This window comes from Rhea pennata, chromosome 14 (assembly GCF_028389875.1).
Source record: "Rhea pennata isolate bPtePen1 chromosome 14, bPtePen1.pri, whole genome shotgun sequence".
Classification (NCBI taxonomy): Eukaryota; Metazoa; Chordata; class Aves; order Rheiformes; family Rheidae; genus Rhea; species Rhea pennata.
Genome location: NC_084676.1, coordinates 15,474,627 through 15,499,259, shown reverse-complemented (window position 1 = coordinate 15,499,259; position 24,633 = coordinate 15,474,627). Strand labels below are relative to the sequence as shown.

Here is a 24,633-nt window from a genome sequence, read left to right as displayed (position 1 = left end):
CTAGGATTTTAGGGTGACTCTGGCAGGATCTCTGCAGCTCCTCCTTCTTAAGCCCACTCTTGGGTCCAGGAACAGCATGAAGGTCTCAGGGGAAGTTTCTCCCCAGATGTGGCTGCTGTGGGGGCAGGAATTGGTTTCCCAAGTTCACCACTGCTGCGGCTGGGCCATTACCTTTGGGGGACCCTTGGAAGGACCAGTACTCTGACTCCGAGTGGTAGTACGGGTCCGGGGAGTAGGCAGGGCTGTACTTGGATGACTGTGTGATGTCTTCGCTGGTTTTGCTTTTTGTGGCTGCAGGGAGGTTGTCTGCAAAAGGAGTGCGGAGAGCTGTAACAAGGACACCTTATCCCTCTGGCAGGACTAGCAAAGATCCACCGTGGGATAAAGGTTAATCCTCTTCCCTCCCCTCTCCCCACCACCTGGCAGAAATTTGTTTGGGGCAGCATGGAGCAGAGCTGGAAATAATCTATTTTCAAACTGCTGGGCAGCTCTTGGAGATAAGGAGGCAGAAGTAGCTGGTGGGGACAGTCACAAACATAGGTCTCTTGCCGGTGTGGCTGGGAAGAGACCCAAATGGCTCATAGCCCAAGGCCCACAGCACCAAGTCAAGCTCTGTGTCCTACATAGCTCTTGCCCCTACCCCAGGCACCAGTGCCCTTAGTGTCCCTATGCCTGTGACCTGTGCCCCTAGGGATGGCCTGTCACCAAGAGATGGCAATAACTGCACAGGCATCCGAGTGGGACTCCAGAGGGAAGGGAAGGAGGAAGGCACATTCCCTGTGGAGAAGGGGATCTCAACAGGTTGTTGCCAGGCGAAGGCTGAGGCGGGCTATGTAGCAGGAGGGAACGAAGGTGCCATCCCCAGCAGCTCCATCTCAGACAGGGGCTTGGCTCCCCCAGGGCAAATCCAGAGCTGTGCATGGCCGCAGGCCAGGATCCTCCGCATCCTCTGCCAAACCTCCGTGGCATGCACAGGAAACCCAGCAGTGATTCCTGCTCCTCGGGACGGTGCAGTACCCTGCCCTGTCCCTGCGGCAGCTGCCCTCGGTGGCTGCCCTGCACCCCGCTGCCAGGCAGGGGCATCCCAGGGGTGGCAGGAGTTGGGCATTTGGCAGGGGCAGGGAGGTGCAGGCAGAGAGCCACTCCGACACCTCAGGCCCTCGCTCCCAGCGCAAGGTCAGCACAGGGGAATTGGCAGCTACTTACAGCAGTGGGTGCAGCCAGCCAGCGGGACATTAGGGGAGGTGGGCAGGTGGGAAAGGAGGGCCCACAGAGAGAGAGAGAAAGGAGACAGAGTTATTGCTTCGTGCGGGGAGCTCCTCTCCCCCCCTGCACGAACACAAGCCAGGGAGAGTACAAGCCAGCCCGCTGAGAAAGGCCCAGGCCAACACCAAACAGCCCTGTGCCTGCGCCCTCCCCACCCCTCAACCTCCCCCCTTCAGGGCCTATTTCAGTCTGAAACATCTGTCCAGGAGTGGAGGTGATTTTTTCCTATGGTTCCATGTGAAACTGCAATTTACTTTCTTCATCCCATTCCTGAGGCTGCTCTGACTCCTGGCCTCATCCCTACTCCCATCGACCTCAGTGGCCTCGTGCCCTCCCGCGGCTCTCCTAGCCCTGTCCCCCATGCTTCACCTCTCTGCTCCCTGGCTGCAGCCCTCCACATCCCTCTTCTGATAACCCTGGGCAAGAGCATCCCTTGCTGTCACCTCTTTCAGCCGTTCCTCACACCAGGGATGAATTTTAAAAGTTGCCATTTTTTTGGGGGGGGGAGAGGGCTTAAGCTTGTGCTTCACTGCCTAGAGGAGAGGTAGGAGCACCCCCCCCCCACAACACGCCCCCAAACCCAGGCTCTCAGCCTTCTCCCTGCTCACATCCGCCACCACGTCCTGCTGACTCCTGCCTCCCCAAGCAATGCCACCCCCGCCCCCCTGCACGGTCTGATCTCACACCCTCACACCCCTGCTGGCCCCACTTCGGCTCGGCCAGATCAAAACCCACGCTGTTTCTCTAGCCTCACGACCAGTGCTCTGCCCAGCTTTCCCAACAAACTAGAGATCTGTGAGAAGAAGGCAGACTATACCGTGTCGTTTATAGATGGGGGGTTTCCGGTAGATGTTACTCTCCCCGGCAGCTGGTGGAAGAAAGAAAGAAAGAAAGAAAAGGAAGAAAGAAGGAAAGAAGGAAGGAAGGTGAGGTCAGTATGAGTTTGCTGAGCGCAGACAGGACAGAGGTCCTGCAGGAGATGCTCTGCCCACATCACGTTTCCACCATACTCGACTGCCTCCAGGTCCAGGTGTCCTACACCGAGCGCAGCGCTGGGCCAGGGCCAGGCTGGCTCAGAAGGTGGTGGTGAGGAACGTGGCCCCTCGGGGCTCAGAGCCTCAGCGCTGGGGGGGGAGGCAAGGAAACCCTGCGGGGCAGCGGCGTGCGCACAGAGGACATGCAGCGAGCGCCCGAGTGTCAGCATGCACCTCAGGGTGGCAGACACTTCTCCTCCTGGCCCTGCTCATGGCTCTCCTCTCGGACCAAGGGGCCAGGGAGGAGAGGGAGAGGGTGCAGCTATAAACCACTGGCTCTGCCCTGGGCAGGCACCACAGCTCTTTCTGGCATAGTTTCTTGGAGGGTGTCAGAGCCTAGAAGAACCATCCATGATCTACCTGAGGGCAAAATAAAATTAGCCAAAGCCTCTTTCTGCAGTAGAGAGAGAAAAGAGCGAGCTGGGAGGAGAAAGCAACCTGGAGCCTTGCAGTGAGGCTACTGCCCCCACGCAGATGCCAAGCAGCTGAGCTGACGGAGCAGCGAGGGGGCCATCCATAAACGATCGACTGTCAGCAGGAGGGCAGGCCAGGCTGGGCAGTGGGGCCAAGCCCTGACGGGGACGGGTGGGAGCGGGGGACTGAAATGGGGAACCTCAGGTTGTCCTCCTGGCTGGTAGTCATGATGCTATCCCAGGGTATCGGTAATATGGGGGGGTCCCACCCAACTTTGGTGCAGCAGAGTGCCTTGGAGGAGGGAAGGGGCAGTGGAAAGTGCCTATAGCAGAGCGGGGACCAGCGTGTGTGGCTTGGGGCTAGCACGTGCCTTGGGCTGCCACAGGACATGGAGGGTCCCTCCTCTGCCCCCCACCGTGCACACTGAGGGGTGGCTGCACCTGCTTCCCTCCCGCCTCTCCGCCCTTTACCCACTCCATCCCCTGTCCCCGTGGACTCTGTGTGGCCGGGAGAGGGTGGTGGCCCTTACCTGGTGGCCCCCTGCAATCCCTGCAGAAGGGGAGCAGCCATCTGGCAAGCCCAGAAGACTCTGGGGGGAGGGAGCGGCGGGCCCTAGGGGGAGTATAAAATAATCATCTGTAAAGGATGGGTGTGGAAAGGCTGCTGGCAGACAAGCTTCACCTCGTGATCCTGGGGGAGAGGCGGAGAGGGGGCAGGCTCTCCGCAGGGGACTTGTCTGTGTGGGAGTGGAGGAAGGTCAGGGAGGGGAGGAAGAGGGACATTGCAAGGATCAAGCAGACTCTGGAAGGCTCTGGGACCTCTGGGTGGTGATGGGGAGGGAGGAGAGTTCAAGCTGCAGGTCCTGTTTATGGATGGCCTCTACCAGGGGGTAGATCCTGCTGCCAGCTGGCTCTAGGCAGGCGGTGGAGCTACGCATGCGACACACGGGGAACAGCACATGCAGGCATGCGACAAACACGGTGCTTCCCCACAGGGCCGTGGTGCTCCAGAGCCTACCTGGAATGTGGAAATGCTTGGGCGCTTGGTATGAGGTTGGAGTAGATGACCTCACATCTAACTGGCTATAGTAGGGGGAGCTGCGCCCACTTTCTGTGCCTACGTGGTGCCGAGCAGAAGCAGCCATAAGTGACCGAGAGAGAGAACAAGAGGCAGAAGAAAACAGATGTTAAATGCAGCAGTGTTAGAAGAGCAGGGAACTACCCAAGTGGTGGGTGAGATGGAGATATGTGTCAGGCCATGGTCCAGGACACGGTGTGATGGAATTAGGGGAGATTTGCTGCATTCTCTAAACGAAGATGGGATGCAGAGGAAGCCCTGCGGGTGGATGCTGTTATAAGGCAGCGGGTTCCCCCACCATTCATGAGGGGAAGGCCAAACACACTGCAATTGGAGGCAAAGCGAAGGGCCCTTCGCTGAGCAACACAGGAATGTCTCCAGGGAAGCAGGACCTCCAGACTTACTGACCTCAGATATTCTTGTCTGTTCCTCCCCAGCTCTGGATGTCAGGACACGTGGAACAGACACACTCTGCTTCCTCCCCGCATGTGCTCCGGGGATATGCTCACGTGCATGTGCATAAAGACCCCTTGCAGCACTGGCTGGGCACAAGCACTCCCGTGCATCCATCCTCTCAGAGTTACCAACCCAGTTGAGGGGCCTTCTGTCCTCCAGACTTTGGTGGATCTTTAGAGTCACCTCCCTCCCTGTCCCATTGTCCACAAGCCCAAGCTCAGGTCTGGGACAGGAGAAGGCCTCCTTCGCCTCTCCTCACTGCTTGCAAGGTTAGATCAGCAGAACTGGAGGATGTACCCTGCTGTCAGCCACTGCCCACAGCTCCTGATTCTGCTGGTCTCGAGGAACCCAGTAGGCAGCCTGCGTCCTTGGCTCAGCTGGCTTAACCAGGGCACAGACTACGGTACTCCCCTGGGAGAAGTGGGGGATGGCTGGCTGAGCCCACCACCACTGGGCATCTGAGCTTGGCTCAGCCTGAGGGTGCAGCCAATATCCTTACCTGAGCGGTAGAAATGGTGTGGGGATCTTGGGATGGTGGGTGACATGCCCTGGCGACTGTAGGTGGGAGAGTCGATGTAGCCAGGGCTGGAGGCTCGCCTCTGCCGGATGTCAATGCTTTCGTAGATGTCCTAGGGGCAGGACAAGGTGTGGAATAGAAGGTTGAGGTTAGAGCAAGTGCCAGGCTGACAGGAGAGAGGGGGTGTTGGATGGAGGCTGGGAGGTGCCAGCAATGGCAAGACTAGCGCCTTGCAGGCCCTCTCCTTCAAAGGAGTGTCCCACGGCTGAGGAGCCCAGCGTTCCTAGCAGCCCAGAGGGTGCAAGGTCTCAGGTGTGACATGCTGGGCAGCATGCACATATCTATCCTTGATGGACTGCAGGAGAAATCCATGCTGCTCCTTCCACCCGCCACCTCTTCCTCCTGGGCAGCGCTCCCCCACTAGTACACTCAGCAAGCCCAGAGCCTGTGGCCAGGCGATGCATGTCTGGCTAGACTATTTCCCTCCTTTATTGCCTGGAGAGCACCCTTTCCCCACTGAGCTTGTTCCCAATTACAAGCATCCCCCTCTATGGCACAGAAACCACCCACAGGGCTGCTCTGCCACAGAGCAGTGCTGCTCTTCCCCACAGATGGGAGCAGCCCTCTTGGACGAGGGCTCCCCTGTCTCTACCACCCAACCAGTGATCAGCAGAGCCCCTGCCTCTGCATGACACACTGGTCCTGGGGCATGAGACGCCCTGCTTACAGCAAGAGGGATGCAGCAGTGCGGCTGAATTACCCTCCTTGCTGTCAGCTGCAGCCAACCCCACCGGGAGCACTGAGGGCTGTTACCTGAGAGTAAGGGGACAGGGCTCCCAGGGACTGCAGGCAGCAGGAGGCAGAGGGGAGAGAGAGAGAGAGAGAGAGAGAGACGGCATGTGATTAACAGGAGCGGTGACAGGCCAGGGTCACGGAGCAGCTCATTTTCCCCACATTACAGCCTCATTACTTAGTGAAAAATACAGCCTCATTACAGCTGTCAGGCACCGAGGGTGGCTGGTAGGACAGCAGGCTCCAGCAGTGGGTGATAAATAATAGCTTGTCCCCACCTCCACTGCTCAGGGTTTGGGCTGGGGCTCAGCCAGGCTCCGCTGCTCAGCAGGCTCTGCTCTAAGAGAAATGCCCAGCAAAGGCAACCACAGCCCCCCGCCAGCCATCGGCACTTCCAGCTCTGGATCCCACCTGCCTGCATATGCCCTTAACCTCCATCGAGGCCCAGGAAGCTGGAGGGAGCTCTCTTCTCTCCCCACCACGCAGGGCATCACCAACCATTAAACACATCAACCCTTTTAGCAGCGGCACAGTAGAGTCCAACGCCAGAAGAGGCAGCAGTGGGCCCTCCCTAGCCTGTGCCTCCTTGCAGGTGCTCCTCCACAAGCTGTGCCCATGCCCTCCAGCCTCGGTGGCACTGTCATTAGGTATGTTACAGGAAGCAGGGCTTCTGACAAGCCTTGGTACTGCAGCTGTAAGGGATGTTGCTGCTGGCCATTACAAAAGCCTTCTCCAGGACCACCTCAATGGGCCAAAATCCTGCCCTTAGGGCCCCTGATCTCTGAGAGCTGTGCAGACCCCCTGTTCTCATTGCCTTGGTGAAATCACCCAACAGCCCCCACCTGCCCTGGGAAGTGGAGCAGAGAAGCCTCATGCTTGGTGTTGCTTTGGCATCATCTCATAAAGTGCTTTGCAATAAGGCACTGACTGAGTCCATTTCCCTAGCTCCAGGGCCAGCACCCGGTATGGGCATCCATGATGGGGCCAGGCAGCCTGGGCTAGCCCTTCTTCTCCCTCCAGCTATGGAGCAGTAGGCACCTTGCATGCAGGTCACAGGATGCTGGACTTCTTGGAGCCAGGTTTTGAGCTGAGCCTTTGGGCTCGCACAAAGGCACCCTGCTGGCGATACGGCTCCTCCATCCTGGAGGGGTGTGTGCTTCTGCCGTGGTCTAGGCTGCAATGGGAAAGCCTCTCTTGCCGCACGAGTCCTGAGGGTGACTTCTTGTCCCTGAGCAGAGCCGCCTGTCTCTGGCTGTTGTGTTCATGGCACAAATTGGGCAGAGCCATGGACCAACAGATGAGGTTGCTGGTTTGTCACTTACTCTACAGCAGCAGCACCAGGGTTTCCTTCTTAACCTAGGCCTTATTCCAGCTGATGCAGAGTGCCCCAAGAGAGGTCTCACCCTCCATCCTGCCTTGCTGCAGTGTTTCCACTCAAGTGGAAGCACAGCTTCATACAGCTTGCCCTACCACCCCGAATCGGGGCCCTGTTCCCCACCCTGTCCCTGGGGCTTCTGCAGCTCTGCATTGAGCATATTGAGACTCAGTACCTCCCCATAGCTATATCTCTCCAGCGTTTCGTCCGATGTGTATCTGTGATAGGGCTCATACGAAATGAGGTCAGGACGCTGCACTTCATAGATGGCTTTAATCTTGGGAAGAGCTGCCAGGTCTTTGTAATTAAGGATCTCATTATCCACTTTAGCCTAGGGAGAGGGAGAGACAGAGACAGAGAGACGGAAAGGAAGAGAAGGCGAGAAGAAAGGAGCGCACAGTACGGAGCTGAAAGCAGAGCAAACAGAGCCCGACCGTCACCACAGCAGAGGGAAGAGGTATGGAGAGATCCTCTGAGAGGCAGCAGTGGGAAGGGGCAGAGGAGCTGGGATTTTGGGACAGTGGGACAACATCCCTTCAAGGACTCCTGGTCCATTCTAATGACAGTGCTGGCAGGATGCATCACTGGGGCAAGGGCAGCACGGCTTGTCCACTCTGCCCCCAAAAGCTGGGCTTGTCCTCTTGGAACACCTCACACTGCAGAATGGTATTGTTGCTCCCTTCTCTGAGCCTATCCCAAACCTGTATTTCATCCCGCCCCACATTAAGAGGAGCAGAGCTGTACTTACGCAGATGACTCGGTTCGGGGAGCCGATGCTGGAACCAGGGGGTGAGATAGAAGTTTCTGATGTTCTTCTGTGCTGTGGGAACAGGAAAGTGGGGAGCAGCTGAGAGCCCAGGTGGCCCCAGCCATTGCTTGAGACAGTCTGGCTGAGGCATGGTGGGGAGGGACCTGCAAGCAGGTGCAACTCTGTACACAGTGAGGAAATAGTTTATATTGCAGCTCTTGCAGGCTGCCTTGCCGTCTAGCTTTGCACAACCAGCAAGGTCCTGGCCTCTTTTGGGGCCAGATCCAGATCCAGTGGGACAACCCTGTTCTTGGCACGTAAGTGGCCTTGCAAGACTCCACAGGCAACTGTCTCTGATGCCAGCCAAAAGGCAAGAAGTAGCAGTGACATGTGGCATGCAAGGGCTCAGCAAGAAGGTTGCTGTGCCCTGTGCCACCTCCCCAGACATCATGAGGGATGCTGCCTGCGGGGATGCTGTCTAGCCAGCAGCTGCAGCCAGGACCACCCTGCTGGAATGCAGGGCTGGGGAACAGGTTCATCTGGTCGTCCTCTGCAAGCCTGACTTTGCCCCAGGCAGAGCAAGGGAGCAAGAATCCAGTCTGGCTTATCTGGGATGATGGGGAAAGGAGCAAGGACAACCAGCCTGGAGTCCCAGTCTTGGTGCACAAATCACCCACGGCTTAGACAATGCTACAGCAATTCATCTCCAGCTGGGCTGAGAGCGTTGGGGCCAGTGTCACCAGGGACGTGCCACCTTCTTGAGCAAGGCACCTCTTCTTGCCACCCTACCTTCAGCTTCTTCTCTGCTCTTGCTGCCTGCTTGCAGATTGGATGCCACACTTCAGAGCCTGAAATGCAGGGAACGGAGAGTGTTTAAGAGCCATATACAGCCCAGGACGGCTACTAGGGGACATCCAACTGTCTTTGCCATGAGCGAGCCCTGTCCTGTCCCTATCTCCCTCTGGCACTGCCCTGGAGCCCTGCTGTTCCTTCTGGGGAGAGATGGGCCTATGCTCTCCCAAGCAGCAGCTACACTGAGACACCCGGGCAGCTTTCACTCCACCTAACCAGCATCTTGCTTAGGTGTTTAGATTAGAGCTTCTGTGACAGCACGGGGAGCTCTCAGGATCAGAGAGATGGGCAAGCCCCCTGGCTCGGGCTGCACCACCCAGCCCGCATCCAAGCCTCCAGAGCTGCTGTAGCCCCATGCTCTCGCTTCTGGGAAGCGCCAGGATCCTGGGAGCTGCTGTAGCCCCATGAACTCGGTTCTGGGAAGTGCCGGGGCCCTGGGTGCTGGAGGTGCCAGGATCCTAGAGGGGTGCCAGGGCCATCCCACGACCATCTGGCCTCAAGAGGCAGATGGCACTCTGCTCACGCACCACTGAGGACCTTGCTCTGAAGAGATAGATGTTTCAAAGCCTGCCCAGACACTTCTGCTCTTACCCTGTCTGCAGGAAGGGTGTGAGGGAGGTGACAGGCGCCGAGGCCCCGCGAGGGGTGTTGATCTGCTGGGTCTCACAGCATTTCCTGGGCTCCTCCTCCATCACCGCGCTGCCACAGGAATGCCCTCGGAGGGCAGGCAGGACAGTGCCGGCACCAGTGCCGGGACTGCAGTGCTTCTCCACTGGTCGCTTGAGCCCTGACAAATCACTCACTGCAATCTTTCCGCCCCCACCCCACAGCTACCCTGGTCTGGTCACCTTCCCCAAGCCCCTGCAGCTACGTCTCCTCTGTGTGCCTGGGCCAGGGGGCCATCATTCACCTCCCCGGGAAAGAAAGGCCTGGGGAGTACCGAGTCCCCTTGCGGGCACAGAGGCGGTGGGAAAAGCAGAATCAGTGCAAAGGGCCCTTTTACCAGCTGGTCTGAGCTCAGGAACATGTCCTCTAGGAAATCAAAGTTCCTGAGCACTGGAACTTGGTGGCCAGTGCTGGTAAACGGTGATGACAGACCTCAGTGTGGTTTTGGCCGAGCCAGCCAGCTAGTTTTCAGCCAAACAGTTCCCAGTTACAGCTCAGGAGACAACATGGGCCAGGGACCCCAGGGACAGGCCGGAGCCTTTGGGAGGGCTGTACAAGTTTTACTGCATGGATAAGCGCCAGGCTGTGCCAAACTGGTTTCAGACGCTGCACCAGGGAGCAATTTGGTGCATGACTCATTTAGGGGCAGAGAGGAGATGTCCCGGGAGCCGGCCGGCAGCAGCGGCCCACGGCAGCAGCGCAGCGCAGCCGCTTCATCGCGGAGTCACACGACGCTTGGGGCACACCCTCTCGCTCGGATGTTCCCCAGACTTACACCAGCGGAGCTGAGCAGCTCCACCGGCACCGCGGGCTGCACCCCGGGGAAGAGCCGGCCGGCTGGACAGAGCCGCCGGAGCACGCCGGCCCTGCTGCCCGCCGAGGGGGCCTGGCTGGGACCCCCCGCCCCAGCCTCTCACCCAGCTCTCCAGGCGTGTCAGCCAGCCGGCCGGCCCTGCGATCGCCCCTTTCCCACCCGCACAGTAATCAGTGACTCAGGGTGCCAGGCAAGTAGAGGCTTCTGAGAGGAAACAAGCTGAAACACAAGTCTGCATTTTTCCTGCGAAACCAAACTGCCCCGCTGCACCAGCAAAGGCTTAATCCTTCCAGTGCCGCTCTCAGCGTAGCCCGGCAAGGGGAGGAGAATGAAGTGGGAAAGGGGTCCTGGACTACATCCCCTGGGGCTGGAGGAGAGGGCCTTCTGCACTGGGCATGGGCCAGGGTCACATCCAGGCATGTCCCAGCAGCACTCGAGTTATTTGGGGAGACTCTGAGTAAACTTTACAAGAAGCAAAATCTCCTCTACGGAAATGCCTGCAGGCTCCTGAAGTTGCATAGAGCTGAAAGGAGTGGCTCCAATTCTGTCTAAGCAGTAAGGACGCTGGGAGAATAGGCCTAATCCAAGGATGAACTTGGGGTAAGAAAGATGTAGAGAGGTGTCTCTGGTACCCCCAGGTCAGCCAGACCTGCAAGAACTGGCTCAGGTGCTGCCGCATGAAAAGGCCCTTCTGACGCCGACACCATGAAGACCCGAACGGCAAACATGCTGCTTCCCACCCATGGCAGAAGGCCAACCCCACCTCCCGCTGCCAGCATGTCTCCACAGAGCCATGCTGGTGGTCATCTGCCCCAACAGGGCAGCACAACCACCGTACCTGACCTGCTGGTCACCCCAGGATGGCAAGGGAGTCCCCACCCCAGTGGGATCCCTCTGTGATAGGGGTGTCCCTACCTGTAAGGTACATCTCCTCTCCTTCCGTGAACATCTGGTGGCAGCGGACACAGCGGGCACAGGTGGGGTGGTAATGCTTCCCTCCTGCCTGCAATGGTGAGCAGAGAAAAGGGGCCCCTGAGCAAGGCAGGAGATTCTGAGCTGCTCGTGTGCCCCTGGGGCGAGTGGCCCTGGTGTCCCTCTCTGCTGCAAGCAATATCCAGGTGAATGTGGCAAAACTCCTGGAGCAGCCTTTGAGACCACTACAACTTGCAGAGCAAACCAGAGCCTGCTTCATCCAACTAATGCTTCTGACCTGCTAGACTATGAAGCACACTGGCAGCCTTTCAGAGCCAGGAGGTTCCAAACCCTAAAACAAAGTACTTTGACAAATCTCACCCTTAGTAAATTGTCCTTGGACTATAGAAATAACTTTGATCCTCTGAAGTAATGCTTAGCCAAGCAACTACAGTTTGCACAAGCTCCTTCCCTCGATAACTCTAAGGTTTTGAAGAAAACCAGGAGGATTAAGGGCCCCATGTCTACAGACCATTTCCGAGAAGGGAGGAAGATAAACCTCACAACGCAAAGGAAACCACAGGCTTCATCCTAAAGCTCAGCCAAGCCAAAGGGAAGCCTGGCCCTGAGACTGGCTGTCAGAGCCTTCCTAGGTATCATTTCTAGCTCCTCTCCCACGAGCTAAAGAAACTTTTCTGGTGCCTCCCTTCTTCCATGAAGCCATGCCCAAACTCCAGTGCTAACAACATGCTATTTTCCCAGGCGAGATGGAGCTGAGCTGCTCCCTTTGCTCTTTGACAGGGATAATAGCTTTAATTGGTAGCTTGTTTCCACTCAAAGTGTCTGTTAGCATTTCAATTATAGGTTCATTTTCTGGGCTCTGGAGCTCAGAGGTAGGAGACAGCTCAGGGCTAAGAGGAACCTCAGCTGTGCTGTAAGAGCAGAACCCAAAGGGACATTTTACCCTGATGATAATCTGAGAGAGGGGGAAGGATGATTTAAGGTGGCAGAGAGAAGACAAGGCTCACACTGACAAAGTGAATAGTTATGATATATAGATCATAGAAACAGTTTGAAACTAGGAGGATCAATAAGGAAATTTGCTGCAAAGATTGCTAGGAGTCTGCCACAAGGCAAGCGTTGATTGCCCAGTAATCAAGTGGGATTCATCACACAGAGATTCTTTTTCAGGGATGCAGATGGCAGCTAGTTACTAGCCAGGGGCTTTTCCCCTGCAGTTTATGTAGGATATGAGTGCACCAGTCTTTGACCAGGCAGAGGAGAGGAGCAGGAAATTTTGCTTTTTTCAGAGATTAGCAAGGACCCTCTTTCTTACATTACAGTGAACCTTAGCACAGGGAGGTGTAAGCCTCAGCTTGCCCCCCAGGCATGACCAAGTACGCTAAGGCGGCAGAGAGGGCGTCAGCTCCCTGAAGTACTCCACAGCTGGCCCAAGGCAGCCCACAGACCAGATACCACTAATCCAGGTCCAAAAGCGGCAGGGACAAGCGGCCAGGAATAAGCAGCAACAAATGGCCTAGTCCTTCCCCAGACTGTCCGCTTGCTCCAGTGGGAAGAGGTCCCTAAAGCAACACGGGCAAGGAGCTTTCCTGAGCACAGGGCCCCGTCCACAATTTCTAAAGTCAAGATCTTTCATTTAACCCTTTGCCAGTATGAGCAAATCAGGTCAACTGATTCTGGGCCATATGGATCCTAAACCAATATTACTGCTAAAAACCACCACGACCTTGTCTGGAACCTGTTGCGTCTTTGACATCCTTCCAACAAGCTCGTGTCCTTATATACCCAGTGCTTTGGAGAGGCAACTCATCCGTACTGCCAAGGAAAGAGGTTCATTAAGAAAAGGCCAGTTCATCCCAATCTAAACTCTGTGCACATAACCCGGCTGGGGTGTCTGCTCGCTGTGACAATTGCGATGCACACTCCTCCTCGCAGCAGGCTCCAGCTAGAGAGTGCTGGAAATCAATGGCAGTCATGCTAAACTCTGTCAATCTGAAGAGACAGCTGTAAACACAAGGGAAAAAAAAAAGATTAAAAACAACCTGGCTAAATCCTAACTCCTAAACGCTATAGGCCAGTCTGCCTGCCATTCCAGTTGCTTATATTTCAAGATAGCCAGAGACACCTAAAGTTGGAAACATAAGCCTGTGATAAACTGATTTATTGCCTTCTCAAATCCTTCTCTTTGAATCCGAGATACGTTGCAGCAAGATAATTTCATGCTCTCGGACCCTCCTATAGCACCTCCCACAACTTGGTGCGCTGGTAGTATGAAAATAATATATATATATATATATATATATATATGTGTGTGTGTGTGTGTGTGTGTGTGTGTGTGTGTTTTCCTATCTAGGTCATATAGAGTATATGAGCTGCTGCCACACCATGCTGAAAGGGAAGCCTGAGATGTTCAGCAGATTGGGGAGATACAGATGTGTAACAAGGCTGGCTGCTCCCCAGGCAGTATATACCAGCTCTTCACATGACAAACCAGTTCCATTTTCTTTTAAATGCAGACCTTCTCCAAAAACACCCATTTCAAGCACCCACCCATCCTCTTCAAGGAGTAATCACTCTTCAAACTGTACAAACCTTGTTTATTTTATATTGGTTATTATTATAGCTCTTAAAAGGCTGATAGATGCTGTGAGTGAAGAAATCTGTTCATTATCACTTGGGGTCCCTTAAAGACTCATTAATCATTCAAGCCTGGCTGCACAGCTCCAAGTCATTTGGAAAGCCCAGAGGCTCACGGGATAGCACAAGAAGGCTCATTAAAGCCTAAAATTATTTAAAGGCACCCTTTCCATTTTTGTGCTCTGTCAGAGAAGACTATTAAAGCCTCCAGTTTTACAGGAAATTATTCAATATTAGCTAGCAGACATGCACCTGAAGTGGGTAAAGAGTCTCTGCTTGGCCCTGGCCACCACAGGAGGCAAGCACTGCGGCTTACAGTTGCCAGGACGGAGAAGGGCCATGGCCAAGCAGTGCTTGCAGGCTCCATAGAGCTCTTCCTGTGCAGCCCACGAGGACCCAAGCCCTATGTTCATCTCAGCTCTGTGACAGTATCTGAAGGAAGGTCACACCTAGGCTCTGTCTAGAGAGAATCTAGAGCCAAACTGAATTATTTCCAGCCCATCCAAGTCCTCTCATGCAAGGAGGGTTTACTTGCCTGGGCACTGGTGCAGCAGAAGTGCTAATGTGAGATGACTGATGTTCAGAGCATCTCGTGGGATTCAATCAGCATCTTCCCATATCCTGGCACAGGATGGGCAGAACTCACAGTCCTCTGGCAGATAGGAGAGTCAAGGCTCAGAGGAGAGCCAGGGATGGAAAACAAGAGCCCAGTGCTGTCTCCAGTTCTCAGGCAGGCTGTAACTATCCACTGGTCTTGACCCACATGCTTGTCATGCCCTGTGGAGCTGCTCTCCATCTCTCCTCTCAGATAAGCTCAGGTAGGAAAATCTCATACTCATCTGGACTCATTGCAGCTCAAGCAGGTGAGCAAAGGCCCCTAAAATCGGTGCAGTGATCATTTTTGGAGAAGCAGCGCCCACCAGTGTCTGCCAGACACAGTGTCCAAGCCCAGCCTTCTGCCCTGGCCCCAATGGAGGTCCCGCATGCCTGCGCTGGGCAGGAGTCCCAGCTCTGACTCCTCTGATCTTCCTCACATGCACTGCTCTGGAGGGGCAGAGCATCCCCCCCACACACATATCCACAGCCCTCTCTTTGCCTTGCTCTCCCTGACTATCTTTCTTGGCTGGAGGATGGGATGTGGGAGGTGGCTGAAGATGCTCCTGTCCTGGTAGGGGGTGACTGGGGACCAGACTGCCCAGGGGAAGCAGGGGCAAGGATTTGACCTCAGGGGAGTCTCTGGCTGCACTCTGCTCAGGTGCTTGCTAAGCCTTGCAGTGGGCAGCTGGTCCATGCAGCTGCTACAGTGCTGAGCTCACAGTCACCGCAGCCTGTGCTGAGATTGCTGCCGAAGCCCTAAGTCAGCAGAAAGCCTTTCTAGGCAGAGGGAGCTCCCTGAATAGGAGGATGAGGAGGAAGTGGCTGGAGGACTTTTGGGGCCAGCTCCAGCTTCAAGAGAGGTTTTCCAGGTCAGGTTTGGTGCCTTCAAGCCAGTCCAGCCAGCAGGGACCAGAAGGGGTGACTACTACTTGGCAGGCTGTAGGTGAAAGGGGCTAGAGATGTCTCAGTGGAGCTCCCAGCAGGCTAAATATCTCTGCTTCCAGGGTTTCACAAGTTTGTGACAAATTAGCTCCCAAAAGATAGCCCAGCACAGACATCATGCTGGTGCCTTTGAAGCTCAAAATGTGTTGCATCTTCCCTGACACAGTCAGCCACTCCCAAGAGCTCTCTGCTCTCCATGATGCTTCTCACACATCCCCTTGACAGCTGCTGAGACTCCCCTCCATGGCATCCACTCCCATCCAGGCAAGGCACAATGGTGGAGGATGTGCTGCTTTGCAGGGCTGGTACTAGGACTGTCCCCTGAGAGCTGGCAGCAGGCTCTATCCTAGCACGGAAACATGCACAGGTGAGCCCTGAGCGCACTGCTCTTCCACAGTGCTGAGCCCCACGTGAGCCTGCACCATTTCAGGAACAGCAAAGCTTTCTCCAGCACCTCTAGGAAGGTCAAGCTATGAGCCCAGGCAGCCATGGCAAGATCCACCAAAAAAGGAACAGGTTCCACTTTGCTTCCTGATGTATACACATTCCCTGACCATCCTCGCTGCAGCTGCTCCAACCCACTGCCCTTGCTGGTTGGCTCTCTGTAGAGCCAGTGTACCTCTGATTTTGGGATACTGCTTCTTAATCGCAGCTGTCTGGGCATGGCAGAGTGAAACAGGCGCCAGTACTGCTGGGAACACTTCCCCTCCTGCCCAGCCATGTCATTTGGGAAGATCTCAGGAGGGACTCTGCAAGCTTTCAGCATGGCTGCCTCTCTGCCTGCCACAGCCCAGCCCCACAGCATTGCCAGAGGGGCTGAAAAATCACAGCCTGCTTCACTCTGACATCTTTCTCTCCGCCCCCCTGAGCCATTAAGTTGCATTCAGACCATGTTTTCCAGATTTTTTCCCTCAAAATGTTAGGGTAGAAACAGAAAGAATGAGCTGGGAGAGTAACAGAGCATCTCCCATGTCCTAGCACCGGGAGCTCAGGAATTACCTGACCATCCAGCCGATGGGAAGGACAGCCCTTGCCCTGAAGAACCTCTCTGGCCTTCCTGGAGAGCCATCCCACTCCCCCTGGCTCTGCTCTGGCAGCACAACTCTACCATTCCCCAAAACTCTCCATAGTCACCTGTGCCAGCCCCACCCTGCCTGGTGCAGGTGTCTCCGCAGCCCCCTCCACCAGCCCTGCAAAGGGTGGCCGGCAAGTTGTAGGAATGGCCCTTTGCAGGCACTGCTGCAGCTCCTTGGCCTGGACACCTCCGCCGCCAAGTTGGATATGTTGCCAAGGCAACAGACAGGCGGCGCATGCGACGGATGCACACAGGGATGTGGTTCGGGCAAGTGTTTCTGCAAGTGAGCTGGTAGCACTGGAAGGTGTGGCAATGGCTGGCTTTTGTGGGTGCCACCACTTCTTGAGCCCCAGGCACATCGCACCCACCAAGGCCACCGTGTGCTCTGGCTCCTGCCTCTACAGAAGCCTGCAAGGAGAGGGTGGGTCCTTTCCCCACTTTCATCCTCCAGATGAGGTGACCACACTGTATCTACACCAGGCTGTAGGAACAGCCCCAGCCCCGCACGAGTAGGGATGGCACAAGGGTGCAGGAGCATGCAGCTCCCCATGGCATGCACCTCTGAGGGAGACATGCCATGTCCCTGCTGCCAACCAGGATGGGGGGCACTGGCTGCAAGACTCACCTCCAGGACCCTGCCGCTGATGTACCGGTCACAGGTCTCGCACTTGATGCCAAACTGGGCATGGTAGTCGGACTCACAGTAAGGGACGCCATCCCTGTGGGAGAGGGGTGAGATAGCTGGTGAGAGGGGACCGGGTGGCCAAGGTGCCTCTTCAGGATCCCCCCAGCGCCCAGCGCAGGGCCCTCACAAGCCGTGTGCCCGTGGCTGCTCCCCGGCTGCCTGGGGCAAGCACCAGGACCGACAACAGATCTCAGGGCAGCCCAGGTTGCGAGGTGGCAGCACTTGGCAGCACTCACTTGCTGATGTACTCTCCGGTGAGGATGATCCCACATGTTTGGCACTTGAAGCAGCTGACATGCCACTGCTTCTCCAGGGCCAGGAGAGATTGGCCTTGCTTGATCTCCTCCTTGCAGCCTGCACAGTCTGGGGAGATAGCAGGAAGGGGAGCACGTGAGACCTCCCTGAGCTCCCCACCAGGAGGGCTTGGCAATGCTGAGAGACAACCCATGAGCCTCCTGCATTTGCTGGGTAACTCAGGGTACCCTAGCCACTTAACACGTCCCCTGTGCAAGGTGGGACAGAAAGCAGAGCTGTGGATTTGAGCATGAACAGCAGAAGCTGAATTTGCACATCCACACGAAGGGGTTCACATGCTTACCCACGAGCTAATGCACTCCTCGTGGGCTCAGAGGAAAGCCCTGCACCCCCGCCCTAGTGAATCTTCTTTTCTAGGTGATGATCCTGCTGTAAAAAGGCTGGCTGTGACACTACTCCACAGGCATCCCTGGTGATGACTCCTTTCTCTCGCCATTTCCCTGGATGGGAATATACCACCTCAGCATGTTCCCTTGTCCAGAGATCTGGCAGATGAGGCATCAGGCCATGGAGTAAAGCCGTTGCTGGGAGACTGTGGAGCAACACCTGGCCACGCCAGCTGAGCACCTGCCATGGCAGCCCTGGCATGGAGCAGCATTTCCCTGCCGGGTGCAGCTTAGACTAGGGGTACTGCATGTGCTGCTGGCACTGTGCTGTCCATGACAGGTCTCCAAGTGACTCTCCTCTGGGGGTGGGAGTGGTGGGAAGCATCTGGCAGCGAGTGAAGCAAAGGAAGGGCTGTGCTCTCCAGCAGCCGCATCCGGCCCTGCTGCAGTATTTACGAGACTCCCTTCCTTTCCCTGTTTCCCCTGGCTCCTGTCAAGGCCAGGAGCAGGAAGCACATGGGCCTCAGACTCCTGACCTTGACTCCTCCTTGTCCTTTTCTCTCTCTGGCCTCTAGTGCCGAAGGGCTTCAGGCCCGCAGGGCTGGATGGAGTTTCTCCTTAACTCCCTCACTGCCATATCGCTCTGTTCCGCAATGCCTGTGGAGCAACATCACCTTGCAGGCCACCTGAACAGGCATGCTCTTCTACTCACTTCATCCTCAGGAAATGTACATCAAGTCCCTGCACAGTGGGGCAGTATTTTTGACCCCATGCTACTGGCCATTCCCTGTCTCATGCAACTGCCTCAGCCCTGGTTTTTGAGTTGCTCACAGCTCTGGGGCTGCAGGGAGAGGCACAACATCCTTTTTCTAGGGACAGCCTCCTCTTAGAGGTCACTAATGTGGGCTGCGTGCCAGCCTCCTCCAATATCCACCCCGATGGAGGTGTGCTGGCTCTGTCACCCCTTCAAGGGTGGCACTGCCAATGCCACTGATGAGAAACATGCCCATCTGGCAAGAGGGGAGATGCCAGCAGGCTCAGGTACATCTGGCTGCTGCCTGCAGCTGCCCATGAATAAACCATGGTGCCCTCAGGCAACCTTGCTCTGCTGGCTGGAGAGCAGTGTCTGAGCACATTTCCAGAGGAGGGATGACAGGCAGGGGAATGAGAAGGGAGAGAAGAGGAGGTAAGAAACATTGCATGTTGGCTGCCCATTCCCTTCCCACGGACAGGGCCCTGCAGCTCAGGCCCTGTGACAGGGCTGGGTTTCGGTCACTGTGCAGTGGCATGGCTCCTGGTTCTCCTTTCCTCCCATGCATTAGGCAATTTCCCAGTGACTTGGAGGGCAGTAAAGGTGGGCATATGGTCAGCAAAGCATGGGCCACATGCTAACCCTCTGCAGTTCTCTCACCCTGGAGATGGTCTCACGCTACTGCAAACAACAGCTCAACACCCAAGGGATGCTCTGGAGGTCACTATGTTTAATTTGGCTGTGGCCCGAGTCAGAGAGCCAGCAGCAAGGAAAGACTGTGGTACAAATGCTGTGAGATGGGTATGATATGAAGAGAAAGTATCATAAGAAACAACTTGGGGTAAAAAACAACTTGGGGTAAAAAACAAGGCCATATCCCTCCAAAAGAGCTTTTCTATTGCTCTTGCTGAGTTTTAGGTTAGGATCATCAGCATAAAGAGCTTTTCAAAGCTAGCCTGCTTGTAGAGACATTGCATAACTCAAGCCCTTGGGAAAGCCTGGTGTGTGTTCCCAGGCTGCTAGTCACATACGGAGAGATCTTGGAGCGCAGCACAGAAGGAAAGTCAGGATTCCCCCTATGGGCAGCCTGTCTTTAGCAGCTGGAAGTACAAGATCCAGCAGTTTCCTGCTGCCAGGATCTGCTCTCTGATGTGACAGCAGGAACTGGTTCATACCAAAGCACACAGCTACAGTGGGCAGGCCAAGGGATCTCCTGCCTTCTCCTGACCACACCATCTCCTGGGAATCCCAGCAATGCTGGGATGTGCAACGCCCACCAGGAAAGTGAACTCCTCCTCTGCCACTTGCTGCAAACCCACATCTGGGCACTGCTGCAAAGCAATCCCTGTCTCCAGAATTTTGTTGCTGTCTCAGACAGCAAAAGGCTTGGCGGCAGCACCTGCCCAGGTCACAAACAGGCCAAGAGAGTTTCCGAAACCAGAGGTGAATGTGCGTAGCATAAAAAAAACTTGGGTGGAGCTGAGAGGTTACCTGTTCCCCTTTCAAAGTCTCCACAAACTTTCATCTGCCTGTGCTGCACTGCATGCTGGTCCTGAAGCACTTGCAGGCACTTCCCAAAGACCTAGTCTGGCCTAGAGAGGGGAGCCGAGCCCAGGAGTACCCCAGTCTTGATCAGTACTCAGGCTGAGCAGGAATAGACTAAGCTGTCCCCTTTTAGGAAACTCAGGGGACAAGCTTTCCAATTGCTTAAAAAAAAAAAAAAAAAAAGAAAAATAAGGGATAGCAAATATAAAGCAGGCTGTACATCATAGCCAGGGTGTCTGGGTGTCTGGCTTCTCACACTGGCTGGTTTTCCTGAAGGCCCAGTCAGCCCCAGTACCACCAAGTGGGAGGGAACAGCCACCAGTAACCCTGATAACTCCAAGGATCAGGATCTGAAGAAGGCTCATGTGATAACTCTCCTTGCCAACGTATATGAGCGGTCAACTTACGGCTGGGCCCATGGATCTTGATGGGTTTGGTGCTGATCAGCGAATGGGAGCAGTTTTGGCAGACACAGTCCTTCCCGCTGAATGTGACTTTGTCTCCGATGGGGAACGGCTTCCTGCAGCCAAAGAGAAGGTGGCGACGTGAGACGCACACTCCTCTCCACACCGTGCTCTGGTTGCCCCTGCTCACTCAGCCTTTCTGCCATCACCCGTGAGGCTCTGTTCCCCCTGCCCCCCAACAGTGGGACCTGCTGCCCTGGGCCAGCCTGTGCAGGAGCAAAGCAGGCCCAGCACCCTCCTTGAGCTCAGCTGAGGGTGCAAGGTGAGGCAGCAAGCATGCACATGGGCAGGGCTGGGAGGATTATGTCAGATATTAAGGCAGGCCGCCAGGCATCAAAGAGAGGGTTTGGAGCCATTTCATTATCTGTGAAGGTTTTCCACTAAGCAAATGCCTCAGAGATGTTCACTGAGGGGCCAAGTTCTGGAGAAGAGATTTAAGAGCTGAGGGTAAGTGAACAGCCCTCTCTCCCCGTGCCTGAACAAAGGTTGCATGGGGCAGAGCAGACCTCTCTTGCTCCACTGCTATGTCCCCACGGAAAGGGGCTGGGTGCCCTGCAGCCACAGCTTCAGCTCACCTGCACGTGCTACACACAAAGCACTTGGGGTGGTAGGTCCTTCCCAGGGCAGAGATGACCTCCCCGGTGATAAAGTCCCCACAGCTGTCGCAGCGGGTCCCATATAGCTGCTGGTAGTCGTGGGTGCAGATGTACTCCTGGTTCTTAAAGAAGAAGCCTGACTGGGCCAAGTCGCAGCCACACACTGGAGAGAAGAACATGCACCCATTGGGGGATAATGTCATCCCAGTGCCCCTCCACCACCAAGCCCCTTCCTGCCTATGTCACTGATGGTGCCTACAATTGCATAGGGCAAGCGAGGCTGCAGCAACACAAGCACCCTTGGCAGGCACATCTCAAGTGCATGCTGGAGCAACCAGGGCCAGTGCCCCTCTGTGCATTCCCCATTTTGGCAGCTGGGCCACATGTTGCCCAAACAGGCAGCAGCCTTGCAGAGCCTTGGCTCCTTGCAGCCAGTGAGAATGTATCCTCTAGAGCTTGTAGAGCACCTTGCCTTTTGCAGGCATCTTGGAGGGTTTTCCCTTCCCAGCAGGCCAGCTAGGGACCTCCCCCAGCACCACAAGATGTCAGTGTTGGGCTGCAGCGGGGTGCAGGATGGGGCTGACGGGACAACAAGGGCTGGGTGCTCCCAGAGGTGCCCCAGGGCTGGGAGGGGAACTGGCTGGAGCCTGCACAACCTGGTGCAGACAGCTTAGGAGGGCCCATAGCATCCCCTCCTGGCCCTGAGAGGGCCTGCAGCATCCCCCGGACCCCATGGCACCCGGGCAAGTTTTGTCCCTCCTCAGGAGGTCAGGAAGCCAAGAACGGGACTGCACAGTGTTGGGCATGTGCTGGGGCAACTGTGGCCCAGCACGTCTCCAGGCCAAGATGCTTGCCGCATGGCTGGAGGCCTCTCTGGGGGCTTCAGCACCATGGCCGTGGAGCCAGACACGAGGCAGGGACCTCCAGGGGGCTAAGCACAAGCTGCACTGCCCACCTCCCTCCTCGGGCCTACAGGCATGTGCAGGTCCCAGGACACAGAAGTGGCTCCTGTCCCTTCCCTCCCTGCAGAGTACTCCATAGCACCACTCTGTTCCTCCCCAGAGCTGCTAGCAGTAGCCCCAGTGGGTACAGGGAACAGGACCTGCTGCCCTTGGCAAACAGGGACTCAGTGCTTCCCTTTGAGCATGGATGAACAGACAGACTGGCCACCAGCTCTGGGACAGCCTCAAGAAGCAGAAGCAAGACCACTGGAGGCAGGTTGAGGCCCTGTTTGCTCTGGGACTCAGGTCACATCTCTGCAGGCTGCACCAGCTGTGGGTCAGGCCCTCAGGGCAGCAGGACAAGGGGTGGCTGCAGCATGCAGGCAAGCCCTGGGCTGGCATGGAGCCAGGAAAGTGAGTCTGAGGTGGCAGGGGGTACGAGCTGTGAGGGAAGGTGAAACAAGAGGATTTCCGCTCATTATTTATTCCCTTTCACTTGGAAATCAGGCAGCAAGCACTGCCAAACTCTCCCTGCCGGCTCTTCGTCCCCTTTGAAGCTAAGGGCTGTCTGAGCTCTTTGTCTGGATGAGCAGTTTTCTGCTCCTTGCAGACACTTGAGCAGGGGAAGAGGGCAAAGGGCGTCTGAGCACCAGGCGGTGCACATGTCAGCCAGCCCTGAGGGCACCTGCATGCCCACGTGGAGGTCTGGGGCTGGCCATGCCACAAGAAGGGCACAGGGTGTGGAGGCACCCATGGGCCCCAGCAGGAATGCTGCTGACCCCAGAGGCAGACTCCCCTGCAGCCAAACTCTGCTGCTGCAAGGGGAACAGTGAAGTGGTGGCCAAGGGGACAGAGATTTATGCCCTACTTAGCACAAGGTGATGGGAGCTCAGGAGACCAGAGACCTTTAAAAATCCTGGTAATTTGATGCTTTGCAATCTACGAAATGGGCCACTGGCCTTCATAATACCAGTTGTTTTAACGAACATACTAAGGAGCCCTTAAGGATCAGTTCTGGGCTGTTAGCTTTACAGCTCCTCAGCTTTCCTCCTCCTGCATCCAGCTGCAGGGAGGTCTCAAGCAACCTCCATCCTCTGGGGAGGGCATCAGGAGCCTGGAGCTCACTGGGTGAGCAGCAGCATGGCTCAGTCCCCCTGCCAGGAGGGGACAACTCCCACCACCCTCCTAAGCTCAGCAACCCCCACATTCCTCTGGGCCCTGTGCACCCCTAGAACTGCCTGGGCAGGGGGGGCTCCTTCCCATGCCCAGCTCACCCTTCAAGTGCAGAGGGCCCCAGCCAAACCCTGCTGTTTGTCTCCATCTCATCCCCGCTTGCCAGCATAATGGTGGCAGTGATCAGTCATCTACCTCCAGCCCCATCACAAGCAGCTTGGCCTGTCCTCCACCAGGCTTGCAACAGCTCCTCCTCCCTTGTCAGGGGCAGGTGGCTGACGGATGTTGCTGTCCCTTGAATCACACACATGGGCCGAAGGTATATCTGGGGCTGGCATGGCACAGGTTGGTGGCATTCAGGCAGCCCATGGTAACTGTGCCCAGGTCTTGGCCATCCCAGTACATAGACTGGTCTGCTGGTTTTCATGTGGCCACAGGGGCATCACTGGCCCCAGGTCACTGCCAGCTCCTTTACCTCCCCACTTGCACAGCATCAAATTCCCTGTGGGAAACAGCCACTGCTGAGGGTGCAATTACATCTCCGCAGGCTGGGCTGGGCTCTCCCTGGCCTTTACCCTTCCAAATTGCACGCAGAGCCCATGGGGCAGCTTGAGCACTGGCTCTTTGGGCTGTGCTCTCCTACCTTGGCAGGTGAAGCATCTGATGTGGAAGTGATTGCTCTGGACGCGTACCACTTCCCCCTTGCATGTGTCTCCGCAGCGGTAGCACTGGATAACGGTGGAACTGCTTCCAGGGGTATATGGGTTTTGCTGATAGGGAACTGCTGGCAGAAAGGAGAGAGACAAAAGCAAGAGAGAGGAAAGGTCCATTAGCATTCAGGGAACACTGGCTGGGAGTCACAGCACTGACCTCAGCCCGGCTGGAAGAGACCCCTTCTGCGACCATGACAGTGCAGCCAGATGTTAGGTATTGCTAGGGAGAGGCTATGTGGCAAAGGACAGACAAAAACATGCCAATACTCCTTGACCCTGATCTGTGGGCTTTTATCTTCTCCATCTAGCACACTGGGCTCTCCTTGTCCCCATAGAAGGGGGGCCACCAGTGCTTGACTCATGGGTAACTGTCTGCAGGTTCCAGTGCTGTTTCTCACATATTCCTTTTTGGTATCCCCTAAAGGCAGGCAGAGCTCCCAAGGCACTCTATTTCCAAAGCAGGCACCACAGGGACCAGCCACCTGCATGATGCCTGGGTCTGCTCAGCCCTTGGTTGGTCCTGGGTTGCTCCTGGTACAGTCAAAAAAGCACCAGAAAGCACTAATCTGGCAGCAGCATGGGAAGAGACTGTTACTTTTTGGAGTCTCCCCTTGTTTGGTTAGGAAGTGGCTGAAGAAGTAATTTCTCAAAGAGTTCTCAAGGATTTGAGAAGTTTGGCCCAGGCTAGACTTGAAGCTTCTCAGTGATCCAGAGCATCCCAGTACCGCTGCTCTTTGAGGAACAGTGCTGGACAGCAGGCAGCCACAGCACATGAGCCTGGGGGCCACAGCAGAGGGGAGGGCAGTCCAACCCCACTGTCAGCAGGATCTGTACCCCAAGCAAATCAGCGCTAAGGGCACGAGCCAAGTTCTCCTGCTGCAGACAGAGAGGGAGAACAGCCTGGGACTCACCCCGACTCCGCAGCCCTC

At 56.0% G+C, this 24,633-nt stretch overlaps 1 protein-coding gene across 10 annotated transcripts in view; it reads right to left on the bottom strand.

Moving 5' to 3' along the window:
* Positions 1 to 24,633, bottom strand: part of ABLIM3 (actin binding LIM protein family member 3) — a 63,812-nt gene that overhangs the window by 4,566 nt on the left and 34,613 nt on the right. For 2 of the 10 annotated variants that reach the window (XR_009959914.1, XM_062587612.1), the window contains exons 2-15: positions 23,635 to 23,775; positions 20,857 to 21,040; positions 20,225 to 20,337; positions 17,117 to 17,243; positions 16,821 to 16,914; positions 10,927 to 11,014; positions 8,469 to 8,527; positions 7,680 to 7,751; positions 7,107 to 7,262; positions 5,578 to 5,607; positions 4,747 to 4,876; positions 3,732 to 3,830; positions 2,084 to 2,134; positions 172 to 306 (exon numbers count right to left, since the gene is read on the bottom strand). Coding sequence is in view for 3 of the 10 variants with exons in the window: in XM_062587612.1 (XP_062443596.1) it covers positions 172 to 306; positions 2,084 to 2,134; positions 3,732 to 3,830; positions 4,747 to 4,876; positions 5,578 to 5,607; positions 7,107 to 7,262; positions 7,680 to 7,751; positions 8,469 to 8,527; positions 10,927 to 11,014; positions 16,821 to 16,914; positions 17,117 to 17,243; positions 20,225 to 20,337; positions 20,857 to 21,040; positions 23,635 to 23,775 (1,479 nt within the window). In the remaining 7 variants the exon portion in view is untranslated. Of the gene's footprint in view, positions 1 to 171; positions 307 to 2,083; positions 2,135 to 3,243; positions 3,327 to 3,731; positions 3,831 to 4,746; positions 4,877 to 5,577; positions 5,608 to 7,106; positions 7,263 to 7,679; positions 7,752 to 8,468; positions 8,528 to 10,926; positions 11,015 to 16,820; positions 16,915 to 17,116; positions 17,244 to 20,224; positions 20,338 to 20,856; positions 21,041 to 23,634; positions 23,776 to 24,633 lie in introns of all 10 variants that reach the window. The other 8 variants (XR_009959915.1, XR_009959913.1, XM_062587610.1 and 5 more) reach the window with 7 other exon arrangements.